This window comes from Danio aesculapii, chromosome 6 (assembly GCF_903798145.1).
Source record: "Danio aesculapii chromosome 6, fDanAes4.1, whole genome shotgun sequence".
In the NCBI taxonomy this organism is placed as follows: domain Eukaryota; kingdom Metazoa; phylum Chordata; class Actinopteri; order Cypriniformes; family Danionidae; genus Danio; species Danio aesculapii.
In genome coordinates, this window is record NC_079440.1 from 2,451,730 (window position 1) to 2,477,876 (window position 26,147).

At 32.5% G+C, this 26,147-nt stretch overlaps 1 protein-coding gene across 1 annotated transcript in view; it reads right to left on the reverse strand.

The window, feature by feature from the left end:
• Positions 1–3,141: 3,141 nt before the first annotated feature.
• Positions 3,142–26,147, reverse strand: part of txnrd3 (thioredoxin reductase 3) — a 28,959-nt gene continuing 5,953 nt past the window's right edge. Inside the window, exons 3-16 of the mRNA XM_056459323.1 lie at positions 23,016–23,125; positions 20,431–20,538; positions 18,101–18,173; positions 17,906–18,025; positions 17,246–17,388; positions 16,013–16,128; positions 14,271–14,496; positions 14,020–14,112; positions 12,051–12,127; positions 10,012–10,168; positions 8,877–8,984; positions 8,099–8,194; positions 6,528–6,662; positions 3,142–4,168 (exon numbers count right to left, since the gene is read on the reverse strand). Coding sequence (XP_056315298.1) covers positions 4,106–4,168; positions 6,528–6,662; positions 8,099–8,194; positions 8,877–8,984; positions 10,012–10,168; positions 12,051–12,127; positions 14,020–14,112; positions 14,271–14,496; positions 16,013–16,128; positions 17,246–17,388; positions 17,906–18,025; positions 18,101–18,173; positions 20,431–20,538; positions 23,016–23,125 — 1,625 coding nt within the window. The 3' untranslated portion in view covers positions 3,142–4,105. The remainder of the gene's footprint in view (positions 4,169–6,527; positions 6,663–8,098; positions 8,195–8,876; positions 8,985–10,011; positions 10,169–12,050; positions 12,128–14,019; positions 14,113–14,270; positions 14,497–16,012; positions 16,129–17,245; positions 17,389–17,905; positions 18,026–18,100; positions 18,174–20,430; positions 20,539–23,015; positions 23,126–26,147) is intronic.

Here is a 26,147-nt window from a genome sequence, read left to right on the forward strand (position 1 = left end):
CCGCCGCTGGCCGGTGAGCGGCGCTCGTGCTTCACATCTTTACTTCTCTCCTCTTCCCCGCTGTTCAGAGATCAGCTCCTGACGGGTTTCGCTAAGGAGGAATTTATCATCGTTTCCTGATTCTTGTGAAACGTCTAAGAATAGTTATGATCAGATAACACGTAATGATGTACTGAACACTGTACTTAATTTACATTAATATATTTATTAGGAACATCGCTTTTATTCTGTAAAGTAATACATACATAACTAAAACAGTGGGTGAAACGATCATAAACAGATAGTTAATACATATAGAATCTCTATTATAGATCAGTGTTTTTAATTAACTCAGGATGACGATGTGAACATCATATCGCCTCATTCATTAGTGTAAAACCACAGTAAATGCTGAATTAAACTGCAGACTCACTGTGACCGCGTGTGTTTATGGGGTTTCCAGGAATATGAAAATTACTCATTTAATCACTTTATTGCACAACTACAGTTCAAACATCAGAGCCCTAACACTAATCTACTGCTTAATCTTATCTAGTCTAAATACTGATTCGCCATAATAAAGTCAACACACTTTCGAGACATCAATTACATAATACAAGTCTTCATATAGTCACTGTATCTACTGACAGTCGAGTTTGGCCTTCCCAGAAAGATTAAAGTTCAATCCTTTATGTCAAAGCAGATCCTAAATTTTTAGTTTTACTATTTACATTACACTAAATTCACTTCTATGTTAAATACTGTTTATTAAAAAGGCCCTTAAAGCAGCAAATCAACCAGAGATGGAGTGATCCGTATGGTTTACTCAAAGGTGCCGTATGTAAGTTTGACACCCAGTGGTTGAACTAGGTATTGCACTCCTGGATCAAAACAAACGCAAGCGCAGGTTGCCAGATTGAGGACAGGAGCGAGTGATTTGAGATAGTTCTTAACATTGATATAATTTTAAAAAATAATTTGAACTTAGTAATGCTTTTTGTAATATAATAAAATATTAACAATAATAATATAAATAAAACACACACACAAACGTACAATCTTTTTACAAAAAAAAAGTATTTTTAAAAACATTTCGGTAAAATAAAATAATAAAAAAAATATAATAATTGTGTTACATTTTACTATTGTGAGAATCTAATATATAAACATTTTGAAATGCATCTTTTCTTTTTTTAAAACAATATTAAATGCATCAGTCCACGTCCAGATGGATTTAATGATCTAAAGCAAGATTATGTAAAATCAAACAGAATGAGACACCTGTAACATGCACACACACACACACACACACACACTGTTTGATCCATCGGCCTGTGATTAGTCCCTGCATGAACATGAGCAGTTTTTCTGAAGCTCTTCTCTTTGTTGCAGATGAAAACGCTCTGCTTCACAGGAACAGGTGCTTTCTCTCGCTCACTCAATGTCTCGGAATTGAACATTTTATAAGCCGCTGTTTATGATCGTGAATATTCATAGTCATCATCATCAAAAGCACAGGCTGTCTCATGTACACAGAGTGAACGCAACAGACAACACTAGGAAGTGGCCGAGTGAGTGTGTTTGCTCTATAATGGCTGATCTCTGCTCCAGAGGAAATGAAGCTTCACATGTTTCCTGTTTATGTAGGTTCCAGACCCTCATTCAATCTGGATTCATTCGCCAGTGTTTACTTTACAATTACCCAAAGACTGCATTAAAAATGAGCAGTGTATCTGATGTTGAATGTACACTTGGATGTTCAACAAAAAGTATATCTGGCAACCCTCGTCATATTTCTTTGCTATTAATGTACATGCTGTGAAATAACAGGATTTATATCGTCTTTTATATCTTCCATCTACTCTTTTGTATAGAGTTTAAGTTTGCTCACCCTGGAATAAGACAATGTAATCTACATGCAACTTATTAGTCCTACTGTCAACTTTTTAATATTAAAAATTCATTTTAAAAGAGTCTTAAACTCTGTTCTCCAGGTTAAACAGAACTTTTATAATTAATTAGAACTTAAATAAATTTACAAGAATTTTAAGGGCTATTCAGCTTAAACTGTAGGATCCATTAGTTTAGGTCACTATCCTACCATTGCATTTTTGCGGTCTTATTTTATTTTTATCTTTATTAGTTCTATTAACATTTCTGTTAATATTAAATATTATAGTGGTCAGTCTGGTTTGGGTTTGTTGCGTAGAAAAAAAAGAAGAAATATTTAATCATAAATAATATAAAAAAAAAATATTTAATAAAAAAAGAAAAAAAAAATCAATACATAAAAAATAAATAAACAATTAATATAAAAAATTATAAAAATATAAAGTATATATTTAACAAATAAAAAATAAACAAAAAAATCATAAAAATAAAGTATATATAATAATAAATAAAAAATAAATAAAACTTAACCAAAAAAAACTTCAGAAAAAATATATAAAAATAAATAAGTATAAATATAATAATAAATAAAAAATACATACATTTATAAATATAAAATAAAGAAACAAATAATTCTAATAAATAAAAAAATAAACCAAAAATCTCATGAAAATAGAACAATAAAGTACATATAATTAAAAAAAAACATAAAATTTTATATATTTCAATATATTATAAAATATACATTAAAAAATAAATAAATAAATAAATAAATAAATATATATATATATATATATATATATATATATATATATATATATATATATATATATATATATATATATATATATATATATATATATATATATATATATATATATATATATATATATATATATATAAATAAATAAATAAATAAATGGCATTTGAACTTGGCATAAAAAAGCAGTGTGATTTAATCAAGAGACTTTGAAGTCACAAACATTACAAGTTAAAAACACTAGCCCAAAATAAATAAATAAAAACCAGCAATAAACACGAACTCCTTTTAACTAAAAATGTGTTCCCAGACCATTTAAAAAAAAACTAAATATATTAAAGGTTTTATAAATATTTCTTATTCATAAAATTAAACTATAATTCAAGTTATAGTGCTAATTCCAGTGAATGAACTGATGCAAGACTGTTCAATAACGCTGCAAAACTACACAAATTATGACAGTAAGTAGATAAATTTATGTTTGAGGCATTAATAAACCTTGGAGACATGCGTCGTGTACATAGTTTTATTAAAGTTCATGAATAGTAACTGAACAGACTTACTATGGAAATATTGTACATTAGGAAGGTGCCGAGTGACAGTAAAAGCACAAACTTTGACCCTCTCAAAGGCAAAAGGGAGTGAAAATAGAAATAAATGACAAAATGCCAACAAAATACATGCATTTATATTTAGATGAAAGCTCCATACGGACACATGTAATCCAGTGATATTTATAAAACATATGAACATACACATTTCATTGATATTTCTAAGTGCTTCGCCGGCATTACAAACTACACACGAGTTTGCTTTTCCCCGATTGGATCGTTTAAATATTTTGAGGAAGCATCTACATGCGCGTTTGGTGCTTTCGTTTACATCTCGACCACTAAACCAGAATAACAATGAAATCCGTCTGCTGACGAATCGATGACAAACCACTATTAAATATAGAAAAATAGACTTCTAGAGCCAAACAAACAAAAATAAGAGTTTGAAGGCCAAAGAAAAGCGTACGCCACCAGCCCAGAGTGCTAATCTTAGCATGTATTTACTTATCTGAAGTCCAAGTGCAGAAAAACATCAGTCGTAACCCGCCATTGATCGTGGATATGGGTTAAAACGTCACAAAGCACCAGAAATGCTTGCGTGTGTGTGCAAGCATTGGTGCATTTCTGACCTGGACACTGATTTAAAGCAGAGTAACCCCGCTGTTCAACAGGCTGTCAATCATCTCCTCTCTCTGTCAATCATTGGTCTCTTTGGAAATGAAGCCCCACCCTGCACTCAGACTCCGCCCACACACAGTGAGCCGCTGAGAGCTTCAGAAACATGATGACCTGAGATTAATCTGAGATTCTGATAAGAGACTGTAGTGTTTATGCTGAGATGAGAGAGAGAGAGAGAAATCACCAGAATAAACTGATAGTTTAGACTAGTTCTGGCAGCCTGTTAAACCAGCAGGGTTTAACCTCAGCAGCCGGATTGAGTGATGTCTCCGCCGGAGCTCTTGGTGACCTCCATAGTGGTGAAGATCTGCAGACACATCAGAACAACATGATTTTTTTTCCACAAACAAGCCACATGTTAGTTTATAGACATGGTTAAAAAAACAAAACAAAAAAAAAACATGTTTAAAGTTTGGGGAAAAAAATATTTTTCCCCCTTGTTTTTTGAAAGAGGATTTTGATGCTCAAAAGTTCAAGTTTTGGATTAAAAAGTATGGTTAAAAATAATAATAATAATAAATTTAAAAAAAGCATATTGGTTTAAATGTAATTGTTTTGTTTTTTTATTATTGTAAATGTAAACTTTTTCCTTTTGATTTGCATTAGAAAAAGTGCTTCAGTGGCTATGTTTACATCAGGGTTGTCCAAACCCGGTCCTGGAGGGCCAGTGTCCTGCATAGCTCAGCTCCAACTTCCTGGAAGTTTCTAGTGTACCCAGAAAGAGCTTGATTAACTGGCTCAGCTGTGTTTATTTGGGGTTGGAACTACAATATGCAGGACACCAGACCCACAGGACCGATTTTGGTCACCCGTGATTTACATGGATATCAGTAATGGAATTATTTGCCTTAATCTGATTAAGACAATAATAAGATGAAGGTGTTTACATGAGTTGCTATTTAATGGTGCTTGCATGATCTTGTTTTACAGGTTACAGCACATAATTCGATTAACGTCATTGGGTCACCGCGCTACCCACGTTTCCACCGGAGTTTCATGTAATTTCGGGTGTTTCATTAATTTGTTGACGATAACTGCAGTTCGGCACTTTCACTCAGGAACATTTCATGGATGCTCCCCGAGACAAACGAGATCTTGGATGCGAGGAACTGCTGGATGAGTGTTGTTTTATTGGAATTTGGGGGGGAAAAACAAAAATCGGCATACTCCACATGTCTTAATTCCATTTCTGTTTAGTTCGATCATGACCTTAATCGGTTTAATCAAAAACTGCTATTTACATGGTAGACTCTTAATCAGAGTATTGTCTAAATTATTGTCTTCATTGTTGTGATGAATCAGAATTTAACTCTAGTCTTCAGTGTCACATGATGATCCTTCAGAAAGCCTTACACACATCACCAGCATTTCTCACAGACATTTATAAGCATTCATACCCAAGTCATTTTCATTGGCGATGAGCTGAGGCACCATGCAAAACTTCGCGCTTAAAGGGAACCCATTACGCATTTTTACAAGACGTAAAATGTTAAGCCTCTCTCCTTAGCATGTATGTGGGTGTGTGCATGTGTGTGAGAAGTTTACACACACAAGTTACAAAGAGAAGACATAAAATAAAAAATGAATAAAATAATAAATAAAATACAATAAAAATAATTAAACATATATTCCTGCATTATTTTATTTGATCTATTTATTTATTTAATGTTGTTGATAGTAATGCACAATGTTTTTATTATATAATTATGTTATTTATTTTATTTGATCTATTTATTTATTTAATGTTGTTGATACTAATGCACAATGTTTTTATTATATAATTATGTTATTTATTTTATTTGATGCATTTATTTATTTTATTTATATTTATTTAATGTTGTCGATAATAATTTGCAATTTAATTTTTATTATCTACTTATTTCATATTTTATTTGATGCATTTATTTATTTGCATTTAATGATGTCAATAATGCGCAATCAACTTTTTATTATACATTTATTTATTTAATTTGATGCATTTATTTATTTTATTTATATTTATTTAATGTTGTCGATAATAACATGCAATTTAATTTTTATTATCTACTTATTTAACATTTTATTTGATGCATTTATTTATTTTATTTAATGCTGTCGATAATAACATGCAATTTAATTTTTATTATCTACTTATTTCATATTTTATTTGATGCATTTATTTATTTGTATTTAATGATGTCAATAATGTGCAATTAACTTTTTATCATACATTTATTTATATTTATTTAATGTAGTTGATAATGTGCAATAATTGTCCCGTTGTGCATGAGCTTTAATATGATTATACACACTTTTAATTATTTTTAAAACAGTTGTCAATTCTGCAGCCTTAAATTTATACACCATCATTGTCTTTGAAACTTGTGGTCATTTTAAAATAATTATAATAATAATAATAATAATAATAATAATAATAATAATAATGGATGTTCTTTTGAAATTTCTCCCACACAAAGAACCATTAATAAACCAACTAACAAAATCTAACTCTTAAAATTAGTAGTAATAGTCTAAATTAGTTTTACTGCTGCTTTTTTTATTTTTTTTTTAAGTAAACACAGCCTTAATTAGCAGAGAATTTTATTATTATTTTTTCAAACTTCAACCTGTGCAGTGAGAGCATGAGCTATCAACAGCATCAAGCATTATATTGATGAGAAACGCACCTCAGCACAGGTGGGATGAATGCCAATGGTGTTGTCCAGCTGATCTTTGGTTATTCCACACTTCATAGCGGCTCCGAATCCCTGCGTGACTTCACCAGCATTAGGACCCAGATAGTGAAAGCCAATCACACGCAGCTGCACACAGATCAGCACAGAGACACTTACAGAGTGGAAACAAATGCGATTCATTCATCTAATATCTTAATGTGAATCAGTCACTCGAATAAGCCTGAAAAATTAACTAGTACAGCAAGTACAGACAATTTGAAACCATATTTACAGCATTTGCTACACAGGCATCAGATGACACTTTAAAAATAAACCACATTCACACACAAAAAAAACCCCCAATATTTACAGATTATGAAGTAAATTTCAAAATTAGTGTTAGAACCCAAAAGCTGAATGCAAACTTGCGAAGAAAAGCCCAAAAACAAAAACAAAAAAAATGATTCCCCTTAACCCTTTAACTACTCCACCAAGAAAAAAATGATTGGATTGCATTTCTTAATGTCGCTAGTTACACAATGCATCTTCAACACATCCCAGAATTTCTAAAATATCAACCTCTACCATATGGCTATGTCAGTTTTTGGTAAAAGTACTGGAATTAAATATATATACTATGAAAAATGTGAAAATATGAAGTGTAAGACCGATTTATTTATAAAAAAAAATTAATCTAAAACCATTTTTGAATACTAAATCACCTTTATTTTTTGATGTATGCCTAAATTAATTCAGATTCTCATTAATTATTATTATTTTTTACAATAAAACCTAAAATCAAGTGTAGTAATGCAACAGGATTATGTTTGTTTGATTTATTTGTAAACCAACAATGTGTGTGTAAACTATCATTTAAAACAGTCATTCTTTAAAATCACTTTAACACTCAAAGCATGGTCAACTGTTTGGTAGAGCAGCAGTCAAAGGGTTAGAATGTGATTTATTTTTGGATATGGATCAGAGTGTGGGTTAAAAATTAATGAATAATCCTCAATCAGAGAACCATTGATATACTCTGGATGTCAAAGCAAGTGACTGTTTAAAAAAAAGATAATGTTATTAGATCCTGACAGTTTAGCCTCAAATGCTAACTAATTTATTTTAGCAATATTTAAATAAAGATGTATTAAATTTGGCAAGCACAAAACAGCAATATTCATAGAATTTTATAATAAGGGCAATTTTTGTTTGTCAGGAAATCCAGGAAGACTACTTAATAATATTGGGTGTACAATGAATCAACGCTGTAGAAGCCAGTGCTATTGAAGTAAATCTGTCAATTATAGAATTAACATGTTCAATTAGCCTCTATTTTTTGGATGTTGAGTTTAGCTTGTAGTAATTTGGTGTGAGTTAATATTCCCTTTAGTGCATAATTAAAAACATTTCAGCTTTTTGTACCTTATTGTTTGTACTGCATTTCAGATTTTCAATTGTTAATAAATAAGCATTGTGGATTGTTGGTTCAACTGCTGTACATTATACTGAATAAGTGTAGTGTATCATTTAACCCTGACTGTGAATGAGTATTTAATAAAAATGCAGACCGGTGTGTGTCTTACATTGTCCAGTTTATTGCAGATGATCTTGGCGTAGCACTTGTTATTGTCCCGTCCGGGAACGGTGAACTCCAGAGGCCAGAACAGACTGTGATAAACCTGCAGAGACGCAAACACAATCATTACCAGCACATCATTAAAACACAGTAATTGCAGTACAGGTTATTAAGGGAGGACAGCAGTTATCATATCCGACTAGGTCCTATACTCTATAACCCGTTCACATGTTTCTTACATTTTGAGAAGAATAGGATTTAATTAAATATGCATTTCAACAACAATATGCATTTTAGACCGGTCCATTTTCATCTTGAATGAGTATTCTGAACACCTTCTCAATTGGTTTGGATTTATATTGGTCTCAAATGCATTCTGGAGGGCATTTACACCTGTCCATTTCAGTCTGTACAGTTATATTTTCTGTCTTGCAGTGGATATATTATATATTAAAAACCATTTCAAGTCTTTCTGATCCTACTAAATTAAAATGACTTACACTTTACTTATTGATATTATACCTAATCTATTTATTTACTTCTGTAAATGTAAGCCAATGTAAATTTATTCAGTAATACTAATATGCAAATGCTTATATGACTAATTTATAATATGGTTTCAGTAGATATAGTGTATAAGAAACCATTTCAAGATCAGATAGCTATACCATTAGAAAAAAATAAACAAATAATAATAAAAAATAAATAAATAAATAAAAATAATGACAAGGTGTAAATATGACCCAAATACGACCTCTCCAGCTTGAGCACACCCACACACACACCTCAATGTTTTCCTGTCCATAGATCTGGATGGCCTTTTCCTCCGGGTGTCCACAGCTGCCGTATTCCATAGGAGTAAAGACAGTGGTGGGGACGTTCACATAATCACACTGGACAGCACAAGACAGACATAAAACATCACCAACTGCTTATAACCAGGTCAACATGAATATTATACATTTAACTATTACATAGTTTATATTATACATTTAGAATACAGTTTGTGAAGTCATATTTTCTGTCTTTCAGTAGATATATAAAGAAACTTCTAACTGGATTTGCATTGTAAAGTTATTATTATTTATTGTTTTAAGTTTTTAATGACTATACTTCCTAAAAACATTGTGCTTAAATACACACACATATATACTTAGCTATATTACTTGCATATTACTATTTACTGGCCTATCATTCAATCTATTTACTTAAGTAAATACACATGATTCAGTTTTTTTTTATCAATTTCAGTGATATTATTGACTAATATGCAAATGTTTATATTATTTATTTATTTACAACAGTTTGTAAAGTAATATTGTCTATCTTTCAGTTGATATAGTATGAAACGCTTGCTGTTTACCAAAAAAAAAAAAGAGCATCTCATGGGAAATGCATTGTTTAAGAAAAAATAAATAATAATAATAATAATATAAATTAAATAAACCAAAATAAATAAATAAATAAATAAATGAATAAATAAAGTTATTAAGAAATAAATACATAATTTTGATAGAGTTTGGGGACCTTTTATGTTGTTTTTAAAAGGTGGTGGATTTAGAAATGTTTTACTAGAAGATTAGTAAAAGAGGTGATATTGTACTCTGATGTAAAATACTGAGAAGCCTTTTGTTTTGTTTGTTTATTTGTTTGCTTGTTGGTTTATGTAATATTTGGTACATAGAAGTGTGTATGTACATGTTAAAATATAATAAAAAAAAGAATTAGGAAAAAATAAAAATAAATAAATCTAATAAATAATAAATAAATTAATAATAAAATAAATAAAGAATAAATATTATACAATATACTAGGTATTATACTGCCTAAAACATTCCTGAAATAGCAAACATGTCCACAGATTCTGCCTGGCCCTGCTTATAACTTGTAAGATTGACTGTATTCAGGATGCCTCCTCACCTTTAGGGTTGCTCCAGCGTACAGTCTACGGGCCAGCAGTTTTCCAGCCTGTATGGCCACCGGCGTGAGCTCCCACTTTCCCTCCAGAATGTCTCCAATGGCGTAGATGTGAGGAACATTGGTTTGCTCCTCATCGTTCACTGGAATCTTCCCGTTCCTGGAGAGAGCAACAGAAAACGGTGAATAACTGTGTAGAGACTTCTGGACTGAAGGCTTAAAACTGAGGCATGCAGATATGTTAAGAGAGTCTGTGGAAACTATTAAAGAAAAAAAAATATGCATTTAACTAATAAAGTAAATATTTTATTATAAAATTATGACATTCACTTAAATATGAATATCAGAATACCACAAACTATTAAATACCATTCAAATGAATAAGATTTATACATGCAAGAAATAAATTCAAGCAAATAATCTAATAAATGATACCGTAAAGCAGTGTTTCCCAACCCTGTTCCTGGAGGCACACCAACAGTACATATTTTGGATGTCTCCGTTATCTGACCCATTAACTTCAGGTGTTGGAGTCTTTTTTGATGTTATGATAAGTTGATTCAGGTGTGTTTGATTAGGGAGAGGTTGAAAATGTGGACTGTTGGTGTGCCTTCAGGAACAGGGTTGGGAAACACTGCCGTAAAGAGTATAAAAACAAAACAAAAAATATTAATAGAGTGTAGTACAAACTAATACTTTCTTAATATTTCAGACCCATTTATAACAACATTTATAACAGTACAAATTAGATTAAGAAGCTATAGGTGCCAGAGGGTCAGTGGAAACACTGAGAAAAATTATAAAATTAAAGCTAATAAAAGGTTGTGGTGTTATAATATAATATTTAATTTATTTAAATATGAACTTCAAAATAAACAAAAGTCTAATTGGTCTATACAAATTAGATAAAGTTAATAATTAGTAAATAATAAAAATATTGTAAATAGTAAAAATAGTAATAATAAAAAGTAAATAATTAGATGTTAATCAATTAATATGGTACTAAAAAGAGTAAAAAATTAAGCATTTCCTGAATATTTTAGATCGATTTATGACTTATGATTATATACACAATAATAATTACATCTTTAAACAAGATATACAACATGCCTTTTGAATTTTAGGACTGGATGTCTTGCACAATTAATAATATTTGAGGGTCTGTAGCATCTAAAAAAAAAAGATAGAAAATCCCTCAACTAAAAGACTATAATTTCACACTAATTAATAATAACAACAACAACAACAACAACAACAACAACAACGCAAAATAATATGAAACAGCTGACAGTGGTGTGAATGGTTGATATCTATGTCTGTATCTCTATCTATCTATACTATTATTCAATAAAAATAAATAAATAAATAAATAAAAAAAGCAGCTGCATTTTGTGGCCAAAAGCAATAATAATAATAAAAAAAACCAACTTAAAATGTAACAGCCACATTACATTAGCACACTTCTGCAATTTAAGACAAGCCTGACCGCTTATGAACTAATGCAACAAATGCACAATCCACCAGTATATTTGGCAATCCTCTGATGCTTTTCGAAACGCAAATTACAGCAGAACTGATTGAGCAAGTCAAGTCAGCATGAGCAATTTAATTTAAAGCACTTGAGTCATAAAGATCAGCGAGTTACTCATACAAGAGAGCCATAAAAGAGCTGTGCATCATTCTCATGTGTGTGTGTGTGGGTCATACGGAGTCATATGACTGCTTCAGAACAGCTCTGTGCTGCTCTAATCCTTCAGGAGGAGTCATTGAGTGCATTAATACAAACCCATACCACACTCAATGGAAATGCTTTTCTTAATTCATCCAGAAAGCGCACACTACACACTTTTCTCTGGTCAAATCCTGGACATTTCCCAGAACTAAATACTGCTGACTCACTGTGACACTTTATATCCTGCCTCTACTACGCACTTTGGCCACGCCCACTCAATGCTTCCCTGACAACAAGAACTTTGTTTTGAGGCTCTGGGTGGGGCTGGGAGGACAAATGACCAACCATTCATAACAGCAGCAGCACATACTTCTCATTGATTTTAACTCCCGCCTTGTCCAGACCGATCTTTCCTGTACAGGCGTCACGGCCCACTGCTATCAACACCTAAGATAAACAAACAAAAAAAAACGTCATTAAAAGGAATGTGAGAGTGCCTACAGTTAAAGGAAATAACAAACATTCATCATTTACAGCAGTGCACACTCATAAATAACTGTACAGCAATGTTTATCCTCATGCTTTCAAAAGCTCTAATGTCAAGTGTTTTTGTTAAAGATCTGCAGTCTTTTTCCAACAACTCATGTTTCCCAATGACTTCTAAGCAGGTGGTGTGACTACTGAGAAACCACATCAACTTTGGACATGACGCTGTACTTTCACAATAAACGGACAGTACTTTTTAGCCTCAATGGTCACACTTTACAATAAGGTTTCATTAGTTATATTAACATGAACTAGTAATGAACAATACTTGTTCAGCATCTATTAATCTGTGTTAAACATTTAAGGTATTATTCATTCATTCATTCACTTTCTTTTTGGCTTAGTCCCTTTATTAATCAGGCGTCACCACAGCGGAATGAACCGCCAACTTACCCAGCATATGTTTTACGCAGCGGATGCCCTTCCAACTGCTACCCATCACTGGGAAACATCCATACACACTCATTCTCACACACACACTATGGACAATTTAGCTCACCCAATTTATCTGTACCGCATGTGTTTAGACTGTAGGGGAAAACGAAGCACCCAGAGTAAACCCACACGAATACAGAGAGAATATACAAACTCCACACAGAAATGCCAACTGAGCCAGCCGAGGATCAAACCAGCGATCGTGCTACCCAATGTGCCACTGTGATGCATTTAAGGAATTATTAATATCTAAATTTATGCTTGGTAGTATTAGCCAATGCACCGCAAGTTAACATGAACTATCAATGAATGTTGTATTATCATTAACTAACATGAACGAATACTGTAACAAATGTATTGTTAATTGTTTGTTCATGTTAGTAAATACATTAATACAATCGTATTGTAAAGATTTACCCCTTCAACACAAACATATTTGAAAATTTACCAAATCTCTGAATGTAAATGGCATCTAAAAAAAAAAATAAAATCCATATGTTAAAATGTATGTGGAGATTAAAAAAATATATATACAATAACTTATTTATACTTCTTATAAGTCCTTTGTTTTCTCTAAATTGATTTATCAACTTGTAATACTTTAAGACTCCACGAACACCCTGTATTTTTAACCTTAAGATGGTCTGTGAATAAAGCATCAGATGTATTTTAATGATATCTGAAGTAAATTTTATTGCTGGGCAAAGACTAATCATAATTAATTGCATGCAAAATAAATGTGTTTGACAATGTGTGTGTATTATATATATTTATTATGTATAAGAGACAGACACACACAAAACAACTATACAAAGTTTTGCTGCATAGATATAAATTATACATAAATTTTTCATATCTAAAGATAAAATCAACACTCAAATATATGCATTTATATGTATGTATGTATGTATGCATGTATGTATGTATGTATGTATGCATGCATGCATGTATGTATGTATGTATGTATGTATATATATATATGTGTATATATATATATATATATATATATATGTATATATATATATATATATATATATATATATATATATATATATATATATGTGTATATATGTGTATATATATATATATATATATATATATATATATATATATATATATATATATATATATATATATATATATATATATATCTATATATATATATATATATATATATATATATATATATATATATATATATATATATATATATATATATATATATATATATATATATATATATATATATATATATATATATTGGACACACACGTCAAAACAAACTTCTATTTTGAATGCGATAAATTTTTGCCCAGCACTACTAGTTTTACATTGCGTTCAACAGGCATCACACTCACAGTGTTGTATTCTCCTTCAATGATTTCCTCACTCTCTGTTGATTTAGCAGTCACTTTAATTCGGCCAGGAGTTCCAGCTTCTACCTGCTCGATCTGTGGAAAAACACACACTAAAATCACTGATGCTTTATCAACTGCATGTGTAAAGAGGCCATGATTATAATACTCCTCCTCGAGAGCATTTCATAACCACAGCTGCGACAGATCATTTCAGATTTCAGTAATGTTTAACAGCACACACATGAACCAACCTTAGTAGGAACAAACTTCCTGAGGAATTTGACCCCGTGTGTCTCCATGTATTCTCCTGCACGGTCGGCCATGTCCTGATCAAAGCCTCGCAGCAAAATAGAGCGAACCATGATGGTCACATCCAGCCCCAAACCAGCCAGAAAACCGCCACACTCCAGAGCCACATACGAGGCTCCCACCACAAGAGTCTTCCCGGGACAGTAGGGCAATGAGAACAGATCATCACTGTGTAAAAAAAAAAAAAAAAAAAAACCCAAAAGAGATGTAGCACGCTTTCCTCAAAGTTAGATAAAAGTTCTGAAGTACAGGGATAATTCACACACAATTTAAATCATCATTACAGACTTCCAAAGTACTTGTTTCTCCTACTATGGAAGTCAATGGTTACAGGTTTCAGCTTTATTAAAAAAGCAAGGTGTTCATCTGAAGAAACTCAAAGATTTGGAAACACTCGAGGGTGATTAAATACTAAAGCATTAAATACTTATACTTAATACCAAGTTATTTTTACTAAGCAAATACCTTTAAACATAATTATTTATCTAATAATTCCATCCGGCTTTTAGTGAATTTGCAATATTGTCAAAACAGAACCTTCAGTTGTTATATATAAAAAGGCCTAAATACATGCAGGACCATTCAAATATTTTGCTGGTCTCCAACTATTGACAGCAGATGCTTCAGAGATAGAGGGATTTGCACTCGCGATATCTTTACTGCTCGATTCATTTAACCAAACAAATGTAATGCTTAGAACATCACTGTGCCTCTCGCGATCTGTTGTCTTGCTCATTTACTGTAGTCGCCATGATTTCTGAGTATCTGAACTCATTTTGGGGGATCATGGGGACGGTAAAAAATTTGTGGGAGTATTGCGGAGCTTCTGGTAGAGGTCAGATTGGACGAGACGCAAGATGGGTCGAACGAGTCACAGAGAGCATCACTCGCACGGGTCACGCCAATAAACTAAACAGAAGTCCCATCGCATCTGTATATATTTCAACTGCTGTGCCGCAAGCGCAGTACGCTCCCACATATCATTTACCTTTGTTTTGGCTGCTGTAGGCTATGCATAACATACGGGGCACCCCATATATTATGCTATAGGCCAGTGGTCACCAAACTTGTTCCTGGAGGGCCGGTGTCCTGCAGATTTTAGCTCCAACCCTAATCAAACACACCTGAACAAGCTAATCAAGGTCTTACTAAGTATACTTGAAACACCCAGGCAGGTATCTTGAGGCAAGTTGGAGCTAAATCCTGCAGGGACACCGGCCCTCCAGGACCGAGATTGGTGACCCCTGCTATAGGCTATGCACCCCTAATATAATAGTAGGGAAAACACTGAAAAGTAAATAAACACATAAATAAAATGCAGATCACACTACAGGCACATTTGCAGAATGTTAATTTTGTGCAATAGGAAAAATATATATTTTTTATTTAAATAAGCAACTATTATTACCCATTTAGTAATAAATTATGAAAGGGACAATTACATTTTTTAAACACTTTATAAATAAATTAAATTTAAAAAATAGCACTTTTCAAATCCAGCACCTGTATGAAGCCTGATCAGGGAAAGCTTTCATTCCCTTGGCGAGTGAGAATGAATCAGCTTTAATCAATAAATCCTGTAAATAAATCAGCACAGCTGCAGTAATGACCCCCTGAGGTCCAGCTGCATTTATCCGGCTCTCCAGAGGAGGTTTACCGCGGTGAGCTCAGAGTTTCAGCTCACCTGGTGATGCAGAACTCTTTGTCTCCCGGGATGCCCAGGTAACGAGGTCTTTCTCCAGTCGCCAGGACAAACTGAGCTGCGGTGTAGAACGTCTCTTTACCACGCTTGTTTGTGGCCTGTAAAGAAGAGCAAACTAATAATAAGAGCAGCTTTAGGCATATCGTGACTAGAGATGTCTGTAATTATGACTAATTTCAATGTTGTTTAAATGGAAGTGGTGTCTAAAAGCCTAAAACACCAAAAGATTATAAATAAATATGTGTGTTTACAATAGCCTACACTTAAAATATTTATTCAATTAAGCACACGGTCTAATCCTGCAATGAATTCAACTAAAAATAAGACATGAATATACAGTATGTTTGGCTCACATTTTCATAATTTAATAATAATAATTATAATAATAATAAATAAAAAAACAGCAATCAACATATGATAATGCATAGCAAATTTCTAACATTTAAAACAGTAATGCAAATCAATAGAAAGATGATCTTTATATAAAGTCAAGATTAAACAAGTCACAAACTATAGGCAAAATTAATCAAGAAGTAAAATTAAAATGGCTTTTATAAACATTATGGGCTCTGTAGAACCATTTGAAAACACTCAAAATATATTTTTGGACAAGCTTTTAATTACTAATATGGTTGGCTGTCAGTAAGTTTCTGTGGTATTTGTACAGCTGACATTTAATCTGTTTTATCCTTCATATTGTAAATAGTATAAATGTAAATTCTTGTCAGTGAAAGTTGTATTATAAATACATTTCTTACTCATGTAGGTTATACAATTAAAAAAAACGTGCAACAATGGTCATTTAACCAACTCAGGCTATGTTTTTTTGTGGAGTGAAATATGCATAAACAAAATATTAACAATAACTAACATGAAGTCGACTAGACCTATAAATCTCTAAGTGTAACTGATTTAAACTAAATTAGATTTATAGCATCCCATAGAGATGTCGTTTACAAAAAATCAAAAAGAGCAGCCATAAACACAAAGGATCAGCATCTTTTGCATGGTCATGTTTGGCTGCCTCTAGAAAATACTTAGTCTTTCCATTCATCTCCAAAACAAAAAACACTACTTCTTTTAGTCTATTAAAAAAACGGACCTGTAATGAATCTCACTCATCCAATTAACCTTTAAATCAAACTCATTGGAATTCATAATGCGTATCATGTACAGTTTCTGGGTACAACTGGTTTGCTGGGTCAAAACACTTGCCTTGATCTTGTGCGGCTCAACAAACTCAGCATAGGCGTTGACATAGTTGACGTTTTTGTCCCTTAGGGAAACCCTGTAACCCCAGTTCAGTGACCCAATGTAGTTATTCACTGCAGTCTTCATTGTCTCCCAGTTATGCGTCACTTTAATAAAGAGCAATATGAGAACATATTTGTAAACTGAAGGAATCTACATTATGAGCAAGAAGGAAAGTTATGTGCTCCAAGTTATATGGTATGAGTTACGTGTTATGGAGGACCCTTGACTGCAAAACAAATCTAGCTTTGACACAAATAAAGTAACCTGAATATGAACTCATATAACAGTCTTTAACAACATTAAGACATGCAAGATTACACTTGAAAAATGCAGAGAAAGAGGAACTCAATCTGTAACAGTGATGTCCACATAGCAGAAATCTCAGAATTGCATCACAACATAAACAACCCCTTATTGCTGTAAACTCATATTACTTCGCAGTTAAATCTGACATGCGCTTCTTAAAGCCATTTCTATCTGCAATGCATTCAATCATGTGATGCAATTCTTGTCTGGCTCTACAGCCTGGATAGCAGTGTTTAACAAACCCCAGATCTCTCACACACATGTACCACCATGTACCATGAGCAACTTCATAGCAGTGTAGAAGCTATGGCTCACCCTGTTCAGCAAACTCCCAGCCAAACTTGCGTGCGTCCTCCATGGCTGTGCCCAGCAGTGCTGTTTGGTGCATCAGTTTCTTAGGAATACAGCCCACATTCACACATGTGCCGCCCAGACCTGGAGGAGACCACTTATTATGACCTTACTACAAGTACTATTACACTTTAGCATTCGTTATTCCAGAATACTCACCCCAGGCTGTGCCCTGTGGTGTTGGGACAACATAATCCAGAACCATGACCTTTTTACCTAAGGTTGCTGCTTCCTGTTTGGGCAGGAAGGGAATAATGTAAAAAAAATTATAAAATAATAATAATAATAATAATAATAATAATAATAATAATAATAATAAACACCATTTGTGCACAAAAGCTTAGGAGTTATCAAAGTTTGGCTTACTTTTTTTTTGCTTAAAACAATTTCACATGTATTATTGTTATATATATTATAGGGCAATTAATACATTTTTGTGGCAACATTAAATATACACAGCAGGGATCTAATTTATTGATTTGTTTAGGTTTTAATGCCAAAGCAGCAATATCAGCAGCATTGGCTATATTCATTGGGAAACATATACTAAATATACAATATATAATCATATAAATCATCAGTTTCTTAACAAAAATGCATTGTAAAAAAAAAAAAAAAAACATACAAATAGCAACAACCCTGAAGAGTCATTCAGTTTTTTTTACTTGAATTAAAGATAAATATTATAAAATTCCATCTTTTCAAACATTTCACTAAAAATATTTCCCCGAATAAAAACGTTCTAAAATCATTTAAAAATACACACTATTAAAATATGTTTTATCGTCAAAATATTCTTACACAAGACATGAATAGGTTTTTCTTCCCCTTTCCATAAATATAAGCGTGTGAGTCTTGAGTGTCCAATTCTAAATCTCGTATGTACAACCTGATCATGTCTATTTTCAAAATGGTAATTCACAGCCGGGATTTAATTTAAAAAAGCAGTTTCCCCACGCAGAAGTTGTGATGCATAAACTTGATGGGGGAATACGAGCAGCTGTAAGTTAACTCGATGTAAACATATTTAACTTGAGTACTGACTTCACTGATATGGTTCATATGATGGTTTAAAGTGGTTCTTTTAATAAATTAATAAAATTTTATTCTGGTGTATGTTAATATTTTGGAAGGTTTCAATGCACATATAAATCAGATCCCCCCGAAACTTATCCAATGAGCACCATGTAAAATAGTGCAAAATCAGATAATTGAATTTCAGTGAACCATAGAAAATACAATAAAGAGTTTAATAAAACATTTAATAAAAATAATCTTTTTATTTTTAGGCATTGCTCAAAAAAAAAAAAAAACTTAAGGCAATACATCCAAAACATTATAAAAAAAAATAAAATAAAATAAAAACAGGCAGTGATGTTGATGGCAAACTTTCACAAGCAGTTTCTCCATCTTTTTTTTTTTTTTTAATCTAATACAGAACCCAAATAGCTCAATTTTTTTTTACTTGTTTATTGGACATTGTGGAAGTACTGACAAACTCAATCATTAGGATATAAACATTGAATATGCTTTAATCAGTAATTAAATATTTGGGAACTATTTATCAGTAAATGTGTCAGTAAATCTGGCCTGAACACCTACAGTTGAAGTCAGAATTATTAAACCCCCTGAATTATTAGCTCCCCGTTTATTTTTTCCCCCCAATTTCTATTTAACAGAGAGATTCTCAACACATTTCTAATCATAATAGTTTGAATAACTCATTTCTTTTATCTTTGTCATGATGACAGTAAATAATATTTAACTAGATATTTTTCAAGACACTTCTATACAGCTTAAAGTAACATTTAAAGGCTTAACTAGGTTAATTAGACTAATTAGTTATTGTATAACGGCGGTTTGTTCTGTAGACTATCGGAAAAAAAAATATATAGTTTAAAGGGGCTAATCATTTTGACCTTAAAATGTTTTTTAAAAATTAAAAACTGCTTTTATTCTAGCCGAAATTAAGCAAATAAGACTTTCTCCAGAAGAAAAAATATTATCAGACATACCGCAATTTTTTTTTCTTCCTCTGTTTAATATTTAATATTAATATCTTTTAAAAAAGGGGGTTTAATACTTCTGATTTCAACTGTATGTCCTAGCAATATTGTCTTCTTAAATATTGAGGTAATTGGGTATACATTACATTAGCTTTAAAATCATGTAATAGGAGCGTCTCGTAAAAGCAACTTACATTAATAACAAAAATCCTTGAGACAGCAAGTGAAAAGGCAATTTGAAAGAGTGAAAAAAAAAAAAAAAAAAGCCATAATCGCCAGCCCTTGCTTATATACATATGTACACATGCATTAAAGCTTTAACATCAACATGTAAAACAGCGTGAATCCATGTAACCCGAGCCCCAGTTTGAGATCAAGAAGTTGAAATGTCCCGAATGACCTGAATTAACCCAACACACACATACAGTATTTAAGCAGCTTCATAAGTGAAGGATCTTTTAGCCTCATTGAAACCGAACGCACCTTTGAACAGGCCAGACCACCTGATCCACCGCCGATGACGATGAGGTCATAATCGTACACTTCACTCCCTTCGCCCAACAGCTTCTGCAGGACGCCATCTTTGTGTGCCTGTTACCACAACAACAAACCAATCATTAGCAGCATAAAAAGCATGCTGATAAGAGCCATCATGAAGAGGTGCTTGTGCATTATTCAGCTCTATTACTGAAGGTCTCTCCCACAGAGCTGCTTTACACGCTATTGTCAAAGGCTTTTATAGACAGCTGACAGATCTACAGACACATGCGTTTCTGATAGAAACGTCTGATCATCAGTGCCTGTTTTTAATACAGACATGACAAGCAGCTCTCTGATCAGCTAATAAACACATTCAGCAAATAAATTGGCCATGTTTTAGCACACAATGAATTCCTCAAAAGGCTCTACAACCTGGTAAAAAAAAAAAATGTAGGTGAATTCTGGTTAATACATTTCATTTTATGCATTTTGTCGATTTAAAAGTAACTGATTAGGTAAACTGGAGTCCTGAAAGCCTATTGGGAAGCATTAAAACTATCAATACATGTACTCATACTATATGAGAGGTTAAGATTAAAGTATAGGGTTACTGTATGTAAATATACTTGATTCTCAGTTCAAACAATGAGACAAGCAACACTGAAATAAGTGGTTACAAAAAACAAACAAACAAACAAACAAACAAACAAACAAACAAACAAACAGCTAGATTACCTAATACCGCTTATGATTACTTGCATTACTATGACAATTTCCAGTGATGATATTACCAGTACTTGCAACAAATTCACTCAAAAACAACACAAAAACATTAAATATATAAAAACAAGAAAATAAGACCTATATAACAATTACAACAGAACATAATTGACCACCATTAGACTCTGGGATTTCAGCTTAAAAAGCACACCCATAAAAACCTAGACACACTCTAATGCATAAGAAACTGCTGAGTGTGAAACTGCCCTTCATAGAACAAAGTCTTAACCTGAATCAATGACAATTTTGTTAATTAAACGGGATAAAATACAATCTATTTGACTTGCAGAAATTAGGTAATTATATATAATAATAACGACTTTATTCTTCTACTTTGACTAAAAGGGTGTGTGGGACTGAAACTTTGAGAGAAGAACATTCAGTACTAGCTCAGCCACTCATGACCCTCAGCTCCTCTAGAAGTCGTCAAGCAAAACCTGCTTTGTGAAATGGAAAACACTTCATACTAAATACGACACTACATACATTAGAAAACTCTTTTGGAATAAAATGATAATTAAAGAAATTATACTATTATAAGCGCAGTAGTTAATGTTCTGTTTTTCCATTAAATAAAGTTGTTGAAGTTACTATAAACGTAATACCATAAAATCTGAGAGTGAAAACAAATATTATATCGCTATTTTATGTCAGTAAAGAGCGAGCAAAACACCCAAGATGGGCACAAATACATTGTAGTATATACAAATACTTAACTGAACATTTAAAATACTAAATATTGCTGTTAGATCATTAAAAAAAATCATTGCAAGAGTTTGAAGGCCAGAACAGTACCCTTTCTTTATTTTTAAAATTAAAAGACAGAAGTATATCAAGCTGCTGCCACTTAAGTTGATGCACGGATGCAATTTATTAATCATTTTTTCTCCCGGCTATTTAATTAAGACATGATTGACTGTCATGAATTGTCAATGCCCATCTTGGAAAACATTAACAAAGATTAACGGCAGAAATGCATATATTTAACTGCCTAAAAATGCCTTTTATTATTAGAAACAAACATATTCAAGTTTACTAAAGTTATTTACTTATTATTATTGCCATTTGCTCATTCCTTCTATCTTATAAAATACCCAAAATCTTGTCAAAAGTATAGTTCACCTCAAACTTCAGCGAGCACCAAACCAGCTTCTTTCTTTATCTGTTTTCTAATAAGACCACTGCATGATTAATTTACATCTAGCCAAAAAAATAAGTCTGGACGATCAAAGTTATGCTGTTTGAGAATAAAATGTATTGGTCACTCTTTATAATATTTCATTCATTTTCTTTTTGGCTTAGTTCCTTTATTAATCATAGATCGCCACAGAGGAATGAACCGCCAACTTATCCAGCATATGTTTTATGCAGCAGATGACCTTCCAGCCGCAACTCAAAACTGGGAAACACCCATATACTCTTGCTTTCACACCTATAGCGCATGTGTTTGGACTGTGGGGGAAAACAGAGCACCCGGAGGAAACCCACACCACCCCAGGTTTGCAGCTGGAAGGGCATGTGCTACATAAAACATATGCTTGATTAGTTGGTGGTTCATTCCACTGTGGCGGCTTCTGATAAATAAGGGACTAAGCAGAAGAAAAATTAATGAATGAATTTACAATTAAATTAAAATACTGCCCATCTCTGCTTATTAACTCCTCTGCACCTGTTTTAAAAACAACAGATAAACTAACTCAATTATCCACATGGTCTCATCTATGCTGACAGCATACAGACACCATGAAATATCTAAGCCAAAAAGCACCACTGTAGCACATGTAGAAATCAGACAGAAAAACTCAAACCTTCATGGTGTTGTCACAGCCTCCGATGTGTCTCTTGTTGATGAAGACATTAGGAACAGTTTTCTGCCCGGTCATCTCATGCAGCAAGTCCTGGTAGTTTGTCCCATCCTCTAAAACACATCAGACATGATGGAAGACTTCTATGAGTGTTAATATTAAAAAATACAATATATTGTGATGATGAACATGCATGCAGTTATTGTAGACGCTTCAATATCCAGTGAACAATTATTTATTATTTTAACCTTTAGGGTTGTTTTTGAGAATATCCAGTGTTGTATTCAGACTGTGTTTATTTTTAAACATTAACAATGCTTATGAACTGTGAAAATGTGCTGAATATTTATAAAGCTAACAACCAGGGGGTGTGGCTAGACCTAATTTACTGGGGCATGTGCACCAGTGTAAAAAAAAGAAAATAATAAAAACTACTCGCCACTGACCCAGTAAATGCTTAAAGATATGATTTACTTCATATGCAAGTTTATTTATTAAGAGTGGTATTTCTGAAATAAAGATGTTATTCTCTATGTGCAACCAAACCAACGCTGGTAAAAGCAATGCGTTTAATCAAAAAGCAAACTGACGCATCTCTGCATGTGCGCAGAGAACCCGCGCGCCTCTCGCATGCGCTACTCTTCTCCCCGTGCGAGTCCTGGTAGTTAACATGCGCGCCAAAAAAATAAATAAAAACAATTGCTGCTCATGTGCCGTTCATGCGTTGTATAACCGGCGTAACAGCCTTTTTTGTTTTGCAAGTCGACAAAACTAAAGTTTAAACAATATGATGGTGATCTGACTAAGCATGCCTCCTGATAGATTTGTTTGTATGAAGCAAAAAGAAGAGATGAGGAGTCAGGGAAGACTTAATAAACCTAATTCTCTGCCATGTCAAGTCTAAGACAACAAAAAATTCTATAAAACATCATTTTTTTGTATTCTATTGAATTGTCTATAGAATTTAATTCAAATTAAATTAATATTCATGCAAAAGATTTCTTAAATGATCTCAGCATCACTCCAGTTGTGTATCACCATTTTCCAGTTACATTTAAGATTTAAAATAATAATTGTATAATAACAATGATACTTTCATTTATAATAAATATTTGTAATAAGAGGGGGGTGCATCGCCCAGTAGAGCTTTATGTCTAGCAATGCCCCTGCCACCAACAATATACAATAAGACTTCATTTGTTGAGATTAGTTTAACTAAACACACAATGAAAACTACAAAAGCATTTATTAGTCTTAGGTGGCGTTCATTTCTTAGTTAATGCTCAACTCAATAAAACAAAGACATAATTGTTTTATTAAATAGAGTTAACGAATACAATTGGGTTGTATTTTTTTAAACCAACATTAACAAAGTGACTGTGATAAATGTGGTTAATACTCAATGTTGATTTCAATGCAATGGTTTACTAAGAGACTGTAAAGTGTTAGCCATTATTCTTTATAAACCTTTTGCAATTACTAATTTTTTTTTTTACTCTGAACATCATTATTTACATTTCTTACTATATTTTAACCCTTTTTTGCAGCTTAAGACAAATCATGATAATGCCAGATAGATAGATAGATAGATAGATAGATAGATAGATAGATAGATAGATAGATAGATAGATAGATAGATAGATAGATAGATAGATAGATAGATAGATAGATAGATAGATAGATAGATAGATAGATAGATAGATAGATAGATAGATAAAGTCTGTCCAATTTAAAGCACTTCTGGCCAATGAAAAACCTAGCGTCTCATCCTCTAAACACACTGGTATCTGAACTACTGAAGAAAACTCAAACCGAATCCGTACCCAAACAAAACCTTTACAAACACATTGGCAAAACGTTAAAATATAATTATGATGAAAAACTAAAAACTGAATTCAACCTCCAGACTAAACTTCAAAGTTATTCAGCCCTAAACAGAACCACACAGCTGGCAAATTATTTATCATTAAAACAATTCAAAGAAAAACACATTCTTTTTAAATATCGCCTCTGTGATCATGACCTAGAAATAGAAAAAGGCAGACATAAAAAATCCTGGACTCCTAAAGAACAGAGAATACGTAAACAGTGTGACACAAACCAAATAGAGGATGAGATGCACTTCCTTCTGTTTTGCCCTACACACATATACACATAATAATACACAACTAGAGAAATATTTTCCCCCAATTTGAAACACTGACTAATTCATTTTTGAACTTAAATGACTCAGAAAAACCTTTACCATATACTCGGAGAGAATGAATTGACGTATAGACTAGCTGCAAAATATGTATACACCCTACACACCATAAGAAATGGTTAATGTAAATTAATGCATCTTATTTAAATAATCTAGACTTTTTATTATTATAATTGTTATATTTATCAAATATATTAATTGTTTGTTTGTGTCATTTATGTCTTATTTACCGTATTATTATCATTTTTATTTTATTATTATTTAATGATTTTAATACACTACATACTTGAAGTACTTTGGCAATACTATAATGAATGTCATGCCAATAAAGCAACTTGAACGAGAGAGAGATAAAAGCTTTTAAACAATCACAAAAAAATAAAAATCAGATACTGTCATGGATCTCAGAACACACGGTTCACATCTACACCACACAGGCAGCTCACGGAGATGCACATCTAATCTTATTTAGATCTGGCACTGCAGGGCGGCTTCTGAAACTAATGTTTAGCTCCAGACACACAGGAGATAAAAAATAAATAAAAAATAGCTAATGGAAGTTAATCAGGTCTGAAGCCGTTCGCCAGAGAATCCATTATGAGGGTCCTGCTCCAAACATGAGAAGAGCAGCTGTGCATGTACATCGAGATAAAGAGAAGACTGATACTGGAGACATGGCAGAGAGAGTGAAGGAAAGCATATAGAGGAAGCCCATTTCCAGACATTAGAAACAGTGGAGTGACTCAGCAGGTCATTGGGAAACACTCTGAAGGCTTAAACATTAACTTCAGGAGTTCAGCACAACGTTCACAGACCACATGAATGATTTCAGCTCATCTGTCAATGAGGGGAGTTCAATAACCTGAACATCAGAATAAGAACTGCTGAAGTGAAAACGCGCACTCCATAATCTTGATATCAGGAGAATCTTT